At 40.8% G+C, this 19480-nt stretch overlaps 1 protein-coding gene across 1 annotated transcript; it reads left to right on the top strand.

The window, feature by feature from the left end:
* On the top strand, positions 1–19315 carry serinc5 (serine incorporator 5). The gene is made up of 12 exons (XM_010733672.3): positions 1–263; positions 9144–9311; positions 12339–12517; positions 13228–13310; positions 13638–13731; positions 14374–14585; positions 14856–14948; positions 15648–15774; positions 16261–16330; positions 16513–16549; positions 17000–17144; positions 17810–19315. Exons 1-12 carry the CDS (start codon positions 237–239, stop codon positions 17952–17954), a joined length of 1380 nt encoding a protein of 459 aa, XP_010731974.1. The 5' UTR covers positions 1–236; the 3' UTR covers positions 17955–19315.
* The last annotated feature ends 165 nt before the right edge of the window (positions 19316–19480 follow it).

Raw genomic sequence — 19480 nt, 5'->3', positions numbered from 1 at the left:
GAGACGGGAGGGGAGGGAGGAAAGAGGAGGGGAGACAGCGGCCAGGCAGGGAGGAGGGAGGACGGAGCAGCTTGAGGAGGACAGGCGCGTTTGTGTTTCCCGTGTGCTGGTGGAGATTTCATGTGAAAAGAAGAAGAAGGAGGAGAAGCAGCAGCAGAAGAAGAAGAAGAGAAAGCTGAGGAAAGCAGCGAGCTCGTCACACTCGGAAACGGATTTATTTATTGTCTCCCCTCAAAATGTGCACTCCGTGTTGTATCACGCAGGTGAGTGAACAATACTCCGACTTGTCTTTGTTTTGTCTTTTTTTTTTAAATTTATTTATTGTTGTTGACGACACAGTGAAACGTTACAATGAAACGTTAGGTCGTGTTGTTTACTGTTTCTGTCTGTTAGCCGCTCAACCGTCAGCTAACGGCCAGTCAACGGCTGTTTTTTTTGAAATGTGCTGATTTTCGACACCTCCCTGTCAGCCTCTGACTGTAATTCATCGACACGAGAAAGAAACATTTCATTTCTCTCACTGAAATCACTGAATAACTTCACTGTAGTGACGTTATCGCAGCTGGAAGACAAACAAAGAGAGACGAAGCGACATAGCTTCAAGCACACACACAGTACCTGCTATCAAAGTAACGTCCTGTTTGGCTCTCTGCGCAGATGTGTTGGACGGAGAATGAAACCTTTGTGGTTTGGCAGCTCTCAGTTGTGTCTTATCTACATAAAAAAAAGGTGTCAATGCCATTTTCCTGTTTAGTTTCCCATGCACTTATTGAAACACTGCATCCACCAGCTCCAAAACTTTTAGCATTTCTTTTTTAGCCAGTCCACCTCTACCCTATACCTCTGTTTGATGTTGACTTTCTGAATGAATAATGTGTTTAAAGTTGCACAATAACTCACTACATTATACATATACCTGCTATTGAAAGAATATGGTTTGGCTTACTTTTTTCTTTTGTTTTTGGGGGATGTTTGAAGTCAGTTTTTTAGGGTTGTCTGTAATAAACCACATGATATAAACAACAAACAGCTTAAACAATTAATCTTTTATTAATTGAAAATAAACTGAGAGAGTGTCCTCTGTGAGTGTAAATATATCCATGTGGGTATTTATAAAATGTGATTGACATATCGATACCATATAACAATATCTTTGAACAGTTGTTTGAACAATGTTTTTTCTTCAGTGCCAAGTGTCAGCTGGACAGCTCCAATTTAACATTTTTATGATGTACCAAATGTCACATCTGCCTTGTGTTCCTGAATTAGTTAAGGACAACAACTAAATGAACTAAATTATACATATACCTTCTATTAAGGTAAATTTTAGTTTTCTAATAGATCAACAGAACACTGTGAAAAACAAGTTTTTTCACTTCCAACACTTTTAACCCTACTTGTGTGGTTTATCTTAAAATGAATAACAGTGACATCAAGTAATCAAACAAGTACCGTAGTCATTTAAAGGGTCAAAATCCTCAAAATGATTGAATGGTTGGTAGTTCTGAGCAGGGCTGAAGTTGTTTAAGAGATTTATGCAGAAACAAATACTTGATTTGTAAAGTTTTTTTAGCAGTTTTTCTTCTTAATGACTTAAAAGGGTAGTAAATCACTCATCTTGCCCTCCGTGATTGCAAATTTAACTTATTGCTTTTGGACTGCTTATTGGACAAAACAAGAAATTTAAATATATCCACATGGGTTTTAGAAAATGTGATTGACATAATGATTCCATACAGACATCTTTTAAAGGGTTAAAAGAGGTTTTTCTTCAGTGCTGAGTGTCCTTTTTCAACTAACAGATTGTTTTTGACCACAGGGTCACCACTGCTGAGCTGGTCTGGTTAGGAATTTAATTACACAGACTCATCCCTCATCTAAGGGGAACTTGCCTCTATTTCCTGTCCTATTCAAAGCAGGGAATGATGAAAACAGGGAAGGATTAAGAGAGAAAACGAAGGACAAACAATAAGATCAGTTTTGCTGAGCTGGTGGTGTGTTGATCCCCGTGTCACAGACGGCCCATTTAGTTTTGTCGCCATCTCTATTTATGTGTATACTTGTAATTAACATTTTTTCCCTGTGCATATATGTAGCTCTCTCGAGGTTTAGAGTGGCCCAGATTGATGTGTGGTCTGCTAATTTCCTCTTTGGCTCAGAGGTGGAAATTAAGGGAGAGGGTGGGCGTTGTTTGGGTTAGATTTGGAGAGAGGAGTAGGCACGGTGTGGGGGCAACTCGCTCGTAATTTCTCAGTGGGATCAGGGATGTATGCCATGTTGTGATGGGATAGGGGGGTAGGCTTAGCTCAGTGTTGAGTTTTGTCCAAAGCGCTGCAAGCATTGGCTGTGAGTGTGGGACAGGACTGAAACCATGTGGGTGTCTGTACGCAGCACAGCTATGGTACAGGCTACTTTGGCAGGGTACACAAGCCTGGAGGATACGAGAGACTGTTGTTCCCTAAGAATCCTCCCTGATAAACAATCCTTGAGTAAGATATCAAGCATTACACTTATACGCAGTGGATTTGCAATCAACAAAGGATTCTCCAGTAAATCATGCTTTATTCAAACTTTATGAGGGCGAGGCAAGCAAAACAGTAATTCTGTCGTTTTGAATATGCACTCCATAATTGAAGCAAGTTAAGTGTAACGTAAAATCTAAAGCATCTCAGTGGCTCAGCAGCGTTCACACAACAGCTGTTACCATCAGATGGCAATTTAGAGGTTCGTTGTTGTTGAGATTGCAGCACACAGACATGGGTAGGTGATCCTAAAAACAGCTGTAAAATCACTTGAAACTACAGCCACCAAACATGTGTAACCATCTCTTCAAACCTATATTTCTGGATCAGTAATACCATAAGAATAACTGACCACCTGTGTCCATGTGAGACATGTCTGCTATTTTCAGCTTCCCCTCAGGAATTTCGCTGTGGTCAGCAGCAGCAGGATTTTGTTTTCCCACCGGGGACATCGATGGCCATCTTTCATCTCTTTGGTCTCCCTCTGATCTGTCTTACAGCAGCGATAATGTATTCCTCCACCTTCTCCTTGTGCACATCTTCCCATGTCCCATGTCTTGTCTTTTCTTTTTTTGGTGCTGATGTAACTCTGTGAAATGCCATCTAACTCTTGCAACTTGCAGTAAGGCTTTGGCTAGGAACCGCATGACTTTGTGTATAGTTCTGCACTGAAGCTACGCTCACGTTAACAAACAATACATTTTAGGAAGTGAAATAGGCCTCTTAGTATGATGTTTATCTGCTACTGCCTTGTGTCCTGACGGTCTTCCCGTTCTTGTTTGGTCTGTTTCCTTCAAGTTATTTTTGTGACGGAGTCCTTTGTCTGCATGAGATTGTTTCATTTCTGCACTTTTTTTTTTTTTCACTGTACCTCCATTCTTCTGTCTTTTTTTTCTTTTCTGTTCATTGGACTTAAGTTTCTTTCTCTTGGTTGTAGCTAGGGCTGTATTTGCCAAGACCTCCCTTTGTGTATAGGAAACAGAGCAGTGATACATTTTTGCTGTGTGTATACAGCTGCCTAGCTATATAGACAATAGTTGAGCTGTCAGTCACAATATAGGCTAAGGGCCCAGGTCTTAGTCTGGAGTTTGGGCCGACCTAACTTGCGTGTGAGAAAGATACTGCCTGGTATCTTATTGTTTAGTTAAGCTAAGTGTTTAGTTTCGCTTCTCCCCCCCTTTTTAAAGTTTTGTTTCTCTTGTTTCTCCTCACTCCGTTCAACTCCAAGCATTTCTGTAATATGAGCATAGAGGGTGTGTCTACAATTTCATCTGAACCTTTCGCTCGTCTGTCATGATTCATTGTGGTTAACTTTATCCAGTGGCCACTATCATTAAGCTCTAACAAACAGGGAGTTCCTGCAGTTGAAAAGCAGCCAGCTCAGCTACAGCACAGACTACGTTTGAAAGGCAGAATGTACTAAAGCAAAGTAGGACGGGTGAAAGATGAATGTATTAGATGTGGCAACAAACAACTGATAGGTTGAATCAACCCAAGGTTTATCCTCTCACGAATGCACACACATTCTTCCAGTCGAGTTGTACTCGTCATGAGTCATGAGTCATGTCTGTCTGTGCTGCTATAAACTTCCACTGTTTTTTTTTTTCTCCTTACTGATAAACATGAATGTCCACATCTCATCTCAAGTCAGCTGATGGGAGTTTTCCCCTCTGCTCAAACCATGGGAGGGGGAAGTCTGTGTCAGCCACATCAGGAACAGCTCATATCTGTAGCCTGGTGCCAAATACTTACAAATGTCGCATGTCTAATGTTTTTCTTTAGATATCCATCCAGAATTTGTGTGTGTGATGTCCTCACTCAAGCTTGGTTAGCCTGATTTATATAAAGAGAAAACCCATAACTGGTTCTGTATCTGTCTCCCCCCTCTTTATTCTCCTTTGCTGTGGTTATTGCGTGAGTGACCTATTTTTGCGATTGGTCCGTTCGTATTGCGTAGGCAGTTGTGTCTGTGTGAGCACTCCAGAGTTTACACTTGTGTGTTTGATTTTGTTACCCTTTCCATTTCCTGTTTGTTATTAAATACTGCAGTCCTTTTCGTCACTGCTGGGTCAAGGATAATAAGACGGTAGATAATGGAGGAGGGAAAAACATGGTAATTATCATCAATGCTCTGTTAAACGCTGACAGTCTAATCACAGATGTGGTCTTGAGATTGTCTGCATGTAGGATTGTATCGGGCTTGTTGATCTAGAATCCAGTTGTAGGTCTTTGTTGAACAATCCAAGGTCATATAGACAAATTCTGACTCTGTAACCTGAATAGCATTAAGGTTCATTTCCTGAGGGTATTCTCACTGCTGTGTTGTGTCCATCCTCTCCATGTAAAGCTGATTCCTGTGTGCTTTGAGGAATATCGTCTTTCTCCTGACCCCTAGCTGGAGAGCAGCCGAGCGCTGGGGAGTGAGTGATTTAGGGTTAAAGGCAGCAGAAGATAACAAAGAAAGGGTGAAGAGGAGAAAATAAGACAGGAGATGACGACAATAAGTCTCCGAGAAGCACGGTGGGGGAGGATGGAGGAAATGAGATGAAGAGGGTGAAACAAAGCTTCAGGCTTAGTGAGAAAGAGACAAGTCTTTGTTTTGTTGAGAGTCCCACAAACACAGTGTAGTGAGGCATCAGTGGAGAGTTGTGGCTTAGTTTAAATCTGGTAAATCTAGACTGGCCAAATTGGCTAAAGTGCCACGTTGTTGTTGCATTCTGTGATGAGCTTTGGGACGGGTTGCTCGAGCAATATGACAAGCCAGTGGGGGGTAGCTGTTGATATTGAAGTAGGGGTGTACATGGCAGACACGCTGACCACCTGTCGACATGCTGGTGGTGGTGGAGGAGGGGGTGGATGCCTCATGAAGTGGGTAGGGTCAGCGTTGGTTACCATGGATACTCTTTGTATCTGTGTATGGTGGAATTCCCCGAGACATTCATACTCTCTCCTGACTCCCCCTCCCACCCATCAAGTTTGCTGTTGGCCCCCTCGCTGTGTGCAGTCCACTGGTGAAACACCCCCTAACTAATGAAATCTAAATACCCTCACAAGTTAAATCATCCTGCTTTTTTCCTGCTTACTTTCAGTCTGTTGTGGTTAATTAATCGGCCATTGAGAAAGACGTGGCTGCAGCAGAGACAAAGGAAACAGCTTATCCTGTTAAGCTCTGTGTAGTCTAATGGAAACCAGGGGCCACATGCATAAAACTTTTGGATTCAAGGCTAAAAGTCTGAAATATCTACATGCAGCCTTGAAGGCAACATTTCAAGCCTCATATATGCATTCTTCTTTTGTATCTCAAACACTGGGCAATTGTGTACACATGAGCGTAATGCCTACTTCCACAATAATTCATGAATAGATATTAACAATACCCACTTGAATCCTGATTTGGAGCAAGCTGGTCTATCGCGTTGTTTGATCTGGCATCAAAGAAGGCTTTGTGTTTGTTCCCCAAACCGATAAACAGATAGCTCAAGGGGGAGGAATTATGATGATATGTTTTTCTGCTATTCTTATGTCTGCATAATAACATGGACTATTTAAATGAGGCAAGATGATAAAACTCTGTAGATTGATGATTAAAACAGAATATGGATATGCATTCTTTTTATCAGATTTGTTAAAGGTCTAGTGTGTGAGATTTAGTGGCATCTAGAGGTAAACTTGCAGATTGCAACCAACTGAACACCCCTCACCTCACCCCCCTTCCAAGCTAGTGCGAGAACTTAAAGTGGGTGTGAAACTCTGAAAAAACGTAAAAGGCCCTATCTAGAGTTTGTGTTTGGTTTGTCTGCACTGGGCTACTGTAGAAACATGGCAGACTCCATAGAAGAGGACCAACTCCCTCTGTAGATATAAAAAGCTCTTCGGGTAATTTCAGGTGATTTTACCCTAATGAAAACAAACTTATGACTAGTATATTCCATATTTATTTCCTCTACACGAAATGCCAACGATAGATGCAAACACCCTTGAATATACATTTGCATGTTGCAAACAGCCATCATCATTATTAAATGTCAGAATGATTATCAATGATGAATTTATACTCATATTGAAACAGACTTTACAAACTGCTTCAAAATTCTAGATTACAAACAAGGACATAACAGGGAAATTGTGGCTCATAAATGTTCAGTCTCTAGCCTTGTTTTTGTCCAGTTTATCATACAGTATCATTTGAAGCTATCTGATGAAAAAGTGCTCTCTCTGGGAGGAATTCCCCAACTGTTTCTAGGACATAAGACAGACACATACTATCACAAGTGCTTGAACTCAGACTTTCAGAAGTTTCCTTACTTCCTGTGCCATCCTGTCCCACTCTGTTGATTTCTGATCCAAAAGGTGATGTTTGTTCTTGATTTTATAAAGTGTATAGATAAATTATTTTGTACCTCACAATTTCTAAAAACCAAATCAACCAAGAGCAAACTAGCAAACCTTTTCTCATCTCTTAGGGAGAACTGGATAGCAAAATCGTTGGTTGGTTTCACATTGGATTCTGTTTAGAGAACTAAACCGACAACACACAGCTTGCATCAAGAAGGCAAGGCTATAAATAACCATTCTTCACCTTGAGGCAAAAAACAATTAAGAAGCTCTCTAGAAGAGACTAGCTTGGAAACCTCTGGACAGACAGAGCAGGGAGCAGGGCCATGTGGGCAGAGAAGTGTCTTGATCCTGTCTGTGTGGTTCCACGAGTCTGCAGCATACCACAGATTAGTGGCATCTGGAGCGGAACGCAGTGCATCAGACAATGTTGCACACTGGCTTTACTAGATCAGTACACCCTGGCCAGATTACAGACCCCGGCTTAGGACACACTCACAGACAAGGGCTAAGATTACTGATGACAAATCAAATTTATTTTGCTAGGACACACTATGAGGTCTAGATAGAAAACATAAACATTTATTAATCATGAGAGGATTCTCAGATACATTTGAGCTTTACGGTTGGGGTGTCCTGTTGGCCTTGGGGTTTGTCTTTTCCCACCTGCTCATAACTTCCTTTGTTTCTATTTTCACCGTTTGTAACTCATTTCAAAGAAAGTCAAAATCCTCAGTGCATTTTCAGCTCCGATCAAACCAAACTTGACCTACTCCATTGCCTGCTCGACAGTGCCCCAACCTGCTCATAACTTCCTACCTCTCATCCAATGTCATAATGACAGCACTAGCTCAAAATGACTGAATCATGGTCAGACTGGCCTTGGCACGTAACCCACACAAGCACCTTTTCCTTATCATTAGCAAAGTCTGTATCTCATCTCATAATGGCGAAAAAAGGGAAATAGTGCGTGTAAGCCCTCCACCAGGGTACCACACCTCAGCTGTAGACCACATCAAAGAAAGTTCACCTTTCACCACAGCTCTGTGTTTTCTGCAGGCTGAGGAGTAGGAGGCTTCCACAAGCAGGGTGGGGTGGAAAGACATTATACTGTATAATTGTAGAGACCTCTTTCCGAAATAGAACACAGGGCCTGTCTTTATGAGGCTGTCCTCCTGTATGAGAGCCTGTCAGAAGAAACAGTAGGGCTCTGTGAGTGTATGTGTATGTGTGTGTGTGTTTTTTGGACAAGACTTCACTGTCTACATTGACCAAGCGCTCCCACTGTAAAGGCAGGGGGGTTTAACTCTAACCCTTGTGATAGTGGCTGTCAACGAGCAAAGAGACTGTCAGGCGAGTGTCTTCTCTGAGTTTCCCCCTGTCTAGCAAGTTGCCATAATTTTGCTCAGACCTCCAGGAAGTGGTAATTGTTGGAGGATTGTGAAAGCTGAAACTCTGGAAACATGACAATGTTCCAGGAGGCAACACACACTGCTCCACATTACATTTTGCCAAGAGTCGCAGCCGTAAAAAAGAGAAGTTCATAAGCATGCACCTTTTTTACTATAATGTGTTTTAGCATTTTGTATATTGTATATTTAAGGTCTCTTAGATACATTGAACTTTTAAACTTATATTAATAAAGGTATATTTCATGAAAAGACTACTCCTTATTGTTAAGTATAGCTCCTTGTTTTTGGCTTCTAAGGTTTAACCAACTGTATTTTACTCCTGCTATTTCTGTCCATATTCTGTCTGTTCCTTGAAGAGTAATCCCTCCCTTGGTGCTCTCCCCTCCCTTTTTTTTTCTGGTTAAATGTTTTTTTTTCTTTTGTCTTGTTCTTTTAAGGCATTTGCCTCTACTGAATGTGTTTTTCAGATTATGATTTTAGGCTGTATAAATAAAATAACTTGACCCCTGTCTATTACTATCGAACATAACAACACAATCCTGTGTATAATCCCAAAGATTTGAGTATCTTGTTTTGAATTTTCACTGAAAGGACCTTCTTATGTTTTGTCCACTGCTCTATTTCAGTATAATTTTACTGAAAAGCATTTGTTTATTATTGTTTTCTTCATGTTATAATGTTATAATAATTTAGTGTTCCTGGGGAATTTTGTTTACCTCCAATAAAGATGTGCACTATCTATCTTTGTGCTGACATTTTGAGATTGTTGCAAAATGGGCACTTGAACTGTGGTCAAAGTGTCCTGTAAATGCAATATATCTGTAGCAGAATGTCGATAATGACAATGTTTCTTTTCATTATTCTCTGTTTGCAGCTGGCCTGCTGCTGCGGCTCAGCAGCCTGCTCATGCTGCTGTAACTGCTGCCCCAAGATCAAACAGTCCACAGGGACCCGATTCATGTATGCCCTCTACTTCCTGCTGGTCACCATCATCTGTGTCATCATGATGTCGCCAACTGTGGAGCAAGAGTTGAGAGACAATGTAAGTGTATAAATCACACACATCAAAATGTCACTCTCTCCCACAGCATATACACACTTTTTAACTGTGTGAATTATGGATGCATTTGAAAGGTCTGAATGGTATATGGATAAAAGTGTTCATTGTAAGAAGGTCAGCAGGAATAAACAGCTCAGAAAGAAAATCTCTAACAGCTTTATTTTAAATGAGTGAGTGGAGTGGTTTTGAAACCCTCAGCCCTAAAAGCCTCTAATAGATACGTACCTCTGTAATACCATAATGGCGATAAGTTGTGATGAGATCTATTCAGATCAACTCATGATTTCCTGTGCATGCGGTTGTGTAGACAACTGTATAGTCACAGACTTCTTTTGGTTTGACACTCGGCACAGTTTCAGCTGTTGTTCTTATCAAGATTATCTTGTAGGGAGCTGTGAATGTGTGTGGTTTCATCCATGTGTCTGTGGTCATTGGCAGCATATTTGCCAACCTTCCACATTTTCCAGAGACTCCTGTTTCATTTTCTGTCGGGGTCACAATTCTCCTGTATTTCTCTTAGTTTATGAAAAATGTTATGTTTTGCCACACACACACTGTGTTTTTGTTACTATACAGCATATATAACTGCTAACGTTTCACATAGCTGCTGCTTAGCTTGCATAGTTTCTGTCCCAATAATTTGAAGTATTTAACATAAGAAATGTGGTTGCAGTGCACATAATAGGTTGCTATATTCAATTCAGGAAACTGAGCCTTTTTCTGGGCAAGGACTTTCAGACCTACATGTTAAATATTTGCAGCTTTCTGATTGTGAAGAGCAGTAGTAAAGAATATATCTATTTAGGCCTGTAAAGCCATTAAGTCTTCTTCTGTTGTTTTGCAAATGGCCCATTTTACTGAAAAGAAATCTGGGAGTCTGCTCAGAGGCTCTAGTAACCAAGCCAACAGTAGCCTCAGTGCTGTGACCTTTTACACTGTTTGGGTTGCTGCTAATGTCTATACTCACTCCCCAGGCTTCAGATTGCAGAAGTTAGCAACTGTACACAAAATGAGGCCTGACTGTCATTAGACGGAAACGTTCTAGACGAGGAAACTGACAAGGAGAAAGAGAGCAATGTTGTATTTGCGGGTTGCACATACTCTATATATATTTTGATATTGGATGTTGTCTTGTAAGGTGAGCCAACCATAGCGCTCTGCTGTAAACAGAACAGAATTTCAGTGAATGTTCCAGCATTTCCATGTCAGTGCTAACAGGCAAAATGAAAGATTTAAAATATTGCTACAGGCAAAGCAGACATTCTTCTATGTTACCTCGAAGTCCCCATGTGCAGGCAGGAGTTCAGGCTGGTAGCTTTTTGTTTTTAACCGCCCACCTAGTCAGGAGATACACAGGAGGCCTTCTCTTTCTCTTTGTCTCTCTTTTGATCTGAAGCTATCGTGTGTTTTCCCCCATGTTACCTCTTTGAATAATCATACAGACTGTGGTTGTTTCTGAGTAATTCCAACTCAACTGGAAGACTCATGGGGGGTACTGTTATCTGCTGCTGTGCAGTTATCCTCATCATCCATATGGCACAGTCTGTCTCACCCAGATGATGTAAAAATGTCAAAGATGATGTCCTGATACGTTGTCTTCTCATCCTTTTTGTCTGTGTCAATATTGATAGCTGAATATCTGAGGTCGAGGGGTGATGTTACTGCTTGTAGGCACAGTGTGCACAGTGTGTATCAGACTAGAAGGCAGAGTAAGCGGGGAATAATGATGTTTCTATACAGAATCTGGGAAGAATACCCTCAGCTGACTGTGTTACTATGGCAATACTGCAAGCTTCCTCAACTAAGAGCGCTATTTGAAGACAGTGACATTTTTCCACCAATCTCTTTCTCCGGCAGTGTCCTACTGTACAGCATTAAAACGACTCCCTGCTGTGTCTCTCTCCTTGTAAGAAGAGAACCCTGTAAAAGGCCCATCCAGGCACAAAATGGCCTCTGATAGCCCCACGCAAAGCCTGCTGAGTTACACACACATATATACACATATACACGAACACTGTCAGTCACACACTGGGCGCAGTGGGTAGTCCCAGCTAAGAGAGCAGCCATTGTGCATATGAGAGTGCTGGTCTTTTTCTCAAGAGATTTACAGCTGTCTGAAACAGCCGGCCCCCTTTCCCTCTTAATCACTACACCATGGACATGCTAATATGGTCCTCAACGTGAGACAAAAGCTCCAAAATGGGCTTTTTACTCTATGTTGTGATCTGGCTCTGGACTGTGCTACACACTGAGGTGATGACAACTCAATCCGCTGGCGTCTCACCCATGTGTACAACTTCAGGATCAAAATACTTTGAATACTCTGAAAGTAAAGATCTGTAGTTCTCTCAAAGCATGGCTTGTGTCTGAAAATCAGCTCTTGTATTTGACTTTGATTCACACCTCTACATTCGGGGACATCGGAGAAGGGAGCAGACATTTGAGCCTCCGTTCTGTGGTAATCATTTCAAATAATGTCTCTTCTGTTGGCACTGAGCCACTGAAGCACTTCCAATTTCCAGTTGAAGGCCACAGCAAAGTCCTTATCTACTTTACTGGCTCTGGCCACACTCTCCTCTTTTTATGCAGCTCACTGTTGTTTGGAATACATTTTGGAAATATATTTAAAGACGTATCACCCAATTTTTCTCTCTTGTCCATGCTCTTTCTGCTTTTCGCTCTCCCAGTCCTTCTGACTTGCTGACAAAAGGCGGATAATTTATTCATCTGTGTCTTTTGTTTGTGTACACTGACAGTTAGTTGTAAGGCCCCTCTAACAGCCTGTAGAGAACAGGGGATGAAAGAGGGCTTCATGGAGAGAAAGAGGGGTTGTTGTTGCTGCCTGTTCTCTCTTTCTATTCCTTTAGAGGCGTAACGCTCAGAACAGATGCTATTGGGTCCTTTTCTCTGAAGCCACGTACAAGACAAACATGAGCAGAGGTGGGGGGGGGTTTCAAACCCCATAATGATCTAATCAAATTATTTTGGGTTTGTCATTTTGTCAATCAGATCCCCTTCTACAGTAAACTGTGCGAGAAGATGAATGCAGGCGAGAACTGCAAAACTCTGGTCGGCTACTCAGCCGTCTACAAGGTGTGCTTCGGCATGTCTTGCTTCTTCTTACTCTTCTCCCTCTTCACCATACGAGTCAACAACAGCAAAGGCTGGAGGGCAGCTGTGCATAATGGGTAAGAAGGCCTTGTTCCTCTTTCTGTCTTTTCTCTCAGTCAGGAGTTAAACAGTGTACATTCATTTAAATATGTGGTAAGCACCCTAAATTCATCCACAGCTTCTCTTTCACGCTAAGAAGGTCGGGTTGCAAAGGGGCTGAAATTTCCAGTAAATTTACAGAAACCTTTTCATGGGAAGTTAAGCTGGGGAATTTTGGAAATATTCCAAATCAATGGGAAGTTAAGCTGGGGAATTTTGGAAATATTCCAAATCAGAAACTTTCTATGGGAATTTTATGAGAATTAACTGGAAATTGGGGGTAATTATCATCCATCATTAATGGTCAATGCAAAGCATCTAACTTATCAGCTAGCTATCCTATCCATAAATTCCTGTTAATTGCCATAAATTCCTGCTAATTCCCATGGAAAGTTTCCAGCTTTGAAAATTTCCAGAATTTTGCAATCTTATAAGAAGGTAGGAGCCGATGTGGTTGTATTCAACAACTACACTGCTAGCTGGCACTCAGTCCTACACACTAGTCCTAAATTCTGAGAAACATAAACACTTGTTATCCTATATTTGTTACTACATATTCTGTATTTCTTGTGTTTCCCTTTCTAATACTCAAATTCTGACAAATTCATTGTTTTGAATGTTATTATTTCATTTTTTTAAATTTTCTGTTACTAACTTAACTCGATGTTACTGCTGCTTTTAATGTCAGGTTCTGGTTGCTGAAGTTTATTGTGCTGGCGGCATGCTGTGCTGGAGGCTTCTTCCTCCCAGATGAGAAAATCTTTCTTGAAGGTAAAGTAGAGTAAACTCAACAGAGCTGCAATGCGGCCATTTAATTTATTTTTCTGATAACATGTCATCATTGTTGCAAAAAGTTGTAGACACATAAAGTAAAAAGAAAAGACTTAAAGTAATGTAGTGCAGTTTTTCAGTAGATATGTCATTTTTAAGCTAACTCAAATAAATGGCCACCCTCCACACAAACTTACAAAATTGCCGTTCACTGCCATCCTTTCTGTAGTGTGAATATAAACTCATAGCACGCAAGTGCAACATCTTGCAGTAAGTCACAAATACCTGACTTAATTTCCCTGTCTGTTCCCCTTTTCAATGCCACAGTATGGCGCTACGTAGGAGCTGTTGGCGGCTTTTTTTTCCTCCTTATCCAGCTCATGCTCTTGGTGGAGTTCGCACACAGATGGAACACAAACTGGTAAGACCAACATGTCTGCTCCTGTCTCTCTTTTAACCTACTTAATTGGCGTCTGGCTCACTTATGTAAGCATGGATGCCCTGTAAATAGTAACAGGGTGGGAAATTCTTCTGTGTGGCTATTTGTATGTCTTGTAAAAAAGTTTGGAAAGAAGGAGTCATGTAGCTTTGTGTTTAAATGGAACAGAGAGGAGGCTTGGCAGCAGGACAGCTTTGGGCAGATTCACAGGATACATATGGAGTGTGCACTGAGTTTCCCCTTCCTCTTCCCACACAGACACACAGAATGTTTCAAAAACCTTTTAAAGGGTTCGTAACCAATGAAGTAAACTTCTCAATGTGTATTTTTATGTACACATTATTCAGTTTTTTAGTAAAACTGTAAATTTCCAGTCAAATAAATCTGATGTGAAAGCACTTAATCAGCTATAACCCTGTCTTCTTGTCTTATGCAGAAATAACTCACCAAACATACCTTTCTCCTTCTTTGAACTTTTCTTTAGGACGTCAGTTTCATTTGCTTTTTCCCTGCTTAATTGATCTGTTTTACTTATTTAATTTGCTTTACCCTTGTTCACGTTATGTTTTCCCTTCCTGCTGTCTGTTTTCTCTCTCCCTCTCTCCCTTATGTTTCTGTTTGCAGGAGTTCAGGAGTAAAGTATAATCGGATGTGGTACGCAGCTTTGGCCTTGGTGACACTGCTGCTGTTCAGTTTTGCGGTAGGCGCCGTTGTCTTCATGGGTCTGTTCTACACAGACCCTGAGGCCTGTTTGCTCAACAAGGTCTTCTTGGGCATCAACGGCAGCCTGTGCCTCATCGTCTCCCTGTTGGCCATCTCCCCATGCATACAGAAATGTGAGAACCTGCACTCACAAGCACATTGTCTCATTTGACTGTGTGATACAAATGCAAATACAAGCATTTGCATTTAGGTTCACAATTAAAGTTCACGAATGGCAGCACATTTTAACACATCAAAAATAGTATAGTGATAGAAAGTAGCAATAAGTAAGACTATTGGCTAGACTGAAAGTATATTTTTAAATACATGTTCACCAAGCCAGCAATCTCAGTCAGTATCGCCAGTTATAATTAAATCCTGTGTTCGGCTTTGTGTCCCTACAGTGCAGCCCACATCAGGCCTGCTGCAGCCAGGAGTCATCAGTCTGTACGTCATGTACCTCACCTTCTCAGCCTTCTCCAGCAAACCAAAAGAAAGTGAGTCTGAACAGACACCCGTCTCCACCTAGTAATCATAGTCATAGTTGTGTATCAGCTTAGATCAACAGATAGAAGTTGACGGTGACAGGAAAAACTACTGAGTGGACATTTGTTGTTTTGAGGGGTGTGTTTAAATGGAACAGATGAGTAATCCTGCACATCTGTTCAGTGAAAAGTTGTATTACACCGAGAGGCAAGAAACATAAACCAAACATAATACAGCGAGGCCTTCCTCTTAAGATAAGGCATTACGATTAATAAAAGAAAAACAAAGTTTATTAAAAGCTTCAGAGAAAGTTGCGATTCTCAAACAAATTTCTCTGCAGAGACTGAGTGTGTCCATCTCTACAGTGCTTCTGTTTTCCACAGCAGTTGCCAAGATAATATTCTATGCTGAGATACTTTGAGCTCTCTGGGAGGCCGGAAGACTTGAAATGTGTTATATAAAATGCAATTCCATCTGCTATTGTGAAGATAATCTTACCAGTAGTAACACCTACGTATACTACATACTGTTATTGAGGTCGTTGGTGGTTTTATACTTTCTCTATGTTGTATTATCTCTACATTTTCCTCTCCCCTCCTTTTGCTGCTGCTGACACTGTGCCAAAATACACACACACTCAATGCATCTTTCACAATCTCTCCACTCCTTTTCACCTCATCCATCTCTGTCTGCACATTCTTTCTTTTTAGTGGTGGAGAGAGACGGTGTGAACACAACCGTGTGTGTGTTTCCCTTCAACTCCGGGACGGAGAGCGACAAGAAAATTGTCACCGCTTTGGGAACCGTTATCCTGTTTTGCTGCGTCCTTTACTCTTGGTGAGACACACACACACACACACACACACACACACACACACACGTTTTTCTGTAATATGTAATGATGCTACATTTTTAAGAGTTGAGAAATTATGCAAAGGCTACAATCCATCCCATTAACAGCAGCTATGTTGGAGGCATTGTGGAATAAAAATAATGTGTTTTACGGCAGGCTGTAGTGACAGAGACAGGGTAGTTTTGATTGGCTTTGACTCCGGAGAGGCAGCACATGATTGGCTGTGGCTAGGCTACAGGAGTGAGAGACAAGCACTCTGGCTTTTTTTCATTTGTTCACATGTGTTTTCCATCAAGTGGAGGCATCATGTCTCTTGTGGTCATTCCCTGAAGAAGAGGGAGTTACACTCCACAGCAATCTGAAACTGGAAATTATTGGAAAAATGCAAAGTGATGGAATTGCAACCTTTCTCTACCTCCAGCTGTCTTTATATCTCTTTCACTATTTCTCTTTCTTCACCCTCCCTCTAGCTTGACGTCCACCACCAGGCGAAGCTCTGCAGCACTCAGAGTGTGTAGAAACAGTGAGCCAGAGACTGAGGTAAACACACAAATATTCATATCTCACTAGGTGTTAATGGAATATACAGACCGGTTAAACAGAAAACCCAAATGACCCGATACTCCTGATTAGACATGAAATTAAATAGATCAGGCCCAAGAGATGTAGTGTGTGTTCATTACAGATCAGTGGTAACCTTTATCTTTTTCTTTATCCTGCAGAGAGCTCGCTGCTGTTTCTGTTTTGGAGATGACACAGGTGAGGAGAGTCAAATCCCGTCTTCTTTTTTTTCCCCTCCTCCCCCTCTCTACTCTGCCTCTCCAGCCTGTTCAGTGTGTATGCATAAGTCCCCAGCCTTAGTGTTTGCACACAGGGGGGCTATGCTCATTGCTATTCCTCAGCCAGATTGAGGATGGTGAGAAAGTATTGGTCAGCAAACACAGATGATGTCACTGTTACTAGGAGGTTAGTATGACACAGTGAAGCAGCAATAGAGGTGATGTGGAATTGAAGGTAGGCTGACACTGCCCCCTGCTGGAAGTAAAATGGTTATATGTTGGCAAATGTCACCATCGGAAATGATCACCACTAGGACACATATTCTGTTTGTGAGTTACATATTGTTTCATCAAATCAGTACAAAATGATCAAATGCCAATTATATCAAAACTCACCCACATCCATCCACGCTTTTTTTTTTTTTTTTAGATGACTATGATGAGGAGAAGACTGGTTCAGGCCAAAATGTGCTCTACGATGAGAGAGAGGGAACCATCTACAGCTATGCCTACTTCCATTTTGTCTTCTTCCTGGGATCACTCTACGTCATGATGACCGTCACCAACTGGTTCCAGTACGTGATCTTCTGATTCTAAATCTGGTTCTGATTGTTGATTCACATCTGCTTTCCATTTTGACTTTCTGTTTCATGTTTGATTACCGTTTTACAGGGTCCTGTTGTGGCTTTCTTGGACACTTAATGGCCATTGTTAATTATATTATATTAAATATTAGTTAAATCTCTGCTTTTCCTGCTATGACAGTTGATAATGTCTGAGTTAAACTTTATCTTACTGAAGATTGCTAGTATAGTCTTAATTGGTTTAAAGTGGCTATAATTAATATTCATATAATAACAATTGATCAAATGATTGTGTAAAAGGCTCATAACGTATCGCCTGATTTTTTAAAGATTCCCCTCAGTATTATCGAGCTTTATCACCATCTACCTCATTACTTTGTTCGTGCAGGCGGTAGAAATGCTGTAGAACAAAACAGAGCTAAAAACAGTGTAAATATTTGACTTACACTGACTAATGTTGCTTCATATCAGCCGTGTGTATACACTGTCATCTCTTTGCAAACAAACCTGCTATGTCAACTTAAAAAAGCTGCTGCATCATCTTGTCAAGTGGCAAAAAAAAAGTTGTTGCAGGTTTGAGATTGTTAATTGAGGATCAGTCCTTCTTTGTGTCTTTTGGTCAGTTCTCTCACTGTGTGCGTATGTTTTTCTTGCAGTTATGATAACCATAAGATTGAGAAACTGTTGGATGGCAGCTGGTCAGTGTTCTGGATCAAGATGGCCTCCTGCTGGGTCTGTCTCATCCTCTACATGTGGACCCTCATCGCTCCTATGGTCTGCCCGAAACGCTTTGAAGCCTAGGACTCACATCACTATGCTAGTCAGGTTACTCTGATTCTTGCAACGTGGCTGGGCAGAAGCTCTCATGCTGAGCCAAGGGACCACCAAAACCCCCCTTCTTTACCCTGAAACACAACCCTATACTACCCTCAGCATTTGAAATGGAGGATTATCTGTTGCCTTTTGTTTTATATGCTAGTGTTTCTTTTACTTTGTTTTACAATTTTAAGCTGTTAATACCTTGATGGTAATTTTTTTTATCTTGTACTACCACTTACTCCTGCAGTTTTGTATTACTTACAGATTTGTAATTACATAAAGAATCATGGGACTTGAGTTACATTGTGAAACATCCGAAGCATCCAGCACCTGTAGATTCCTAAATAATTTCAAATTTGAAAGTCTATTTTGTAAGTATTTCCTTTGTATGTCCGTTTTTCTTGTCGCTTTTACTCTCAGCCAGGCATTTCAGTTCTGTACAATTGGACAAATAAAATTGTAGCAAAGTCTAGGGACAAATTTATTCCAGGTTCGAGATGTTACAAGAGAAATTGTATTTATTTATGTCTCTAGTAATCATAAGTCATGTTGTGAAGGAAAGTGGTGTAAATTGAGTTAGATTTGTCCCCGACTTTGTTTAAAAATTCATCTCTCAGGCTCAAATGTAAGCTGTACATGTTCATGCTTGGTTATGTTGCGCCCTTTTGTAATAGTTTTCTATGCAACAGAACAAGCTCTTTTTCGATATTATAGACACCCAGTGTTGTGAAGTTTCCAGTTAGATCACAAGTATAATGTTTCAGACTTTATTAATGTCAGTGCTCCCTTTGAGCCAGATCTTTTCTTAGGAAAAATCCACGTCATTTGTACAACATTTCCAGTCGTTGATGTACAGGGCAGTGCTTTTTCAATCACCCTGCCTTACGTAATAGTGACGTTAGTGGAGTGCCGCCTCTCTGGAAGAGCTGCAGTGACATAGATGGGGGAACGTTTGCCAAAGGTAGATGTCAGAAAACAACAAAGTACTCTGTCAGATTGTTTGGTCAGTTACAGAGAAAAGCATAACGGAGAACATTATGTATTTGCATGACACTTAACAGACACTTAAATCAGCTGTTTTCTGTACAGTTATAAAGACCTTTGTCTTTGTCACGTCAGTTCATATTGGTGATCAGAATAAGATAGCATGAGTACTTTTATTAGTGAGTTATTCAACACTGGATGTTGAGTTTACTGCCGAATTAAATTTCATACAAAGACCTTCACCTGTTTGTTACATGGGTAACATATATATATGTTTTTGTATAAGAATACTGCACATTGTCAACTGCAAGTCATTTCATTTCCTCATTCATCATCAATAAATCAGTATGTTCCTCTTTTGTCTTTATCGTATTCCTAACATGTTTAACTTATATGTACATTTTGGCTAAACTTCTGTGATCTGTGGCAAGTTTTGTTTGAATTCATGCTCAATATACCTGCACATTGTCTTGTGACGTGTCTTCTTTTGCATACCCTCTGCATTTTAACTATTGGTATGAATG

Source organism: Larimichthys crocea, chromosome III, assembly GCF_000972845.2.
Source record: "Larimichthys crocea isolate SSNF chromosome III, L_crocea_2.0, whole genome shotgun sequence".
Classification (NCBI taxonomy): Eukaryota; Metazoa; Chordata; class Actinopteri; family Sciaenidae; genus Larimichthys; species Larimichthys crocea.
Note: the sequence above shows the minus strand (reverse complement) of the source record. Positions and strands in the feature narration are given on the sequence as shown.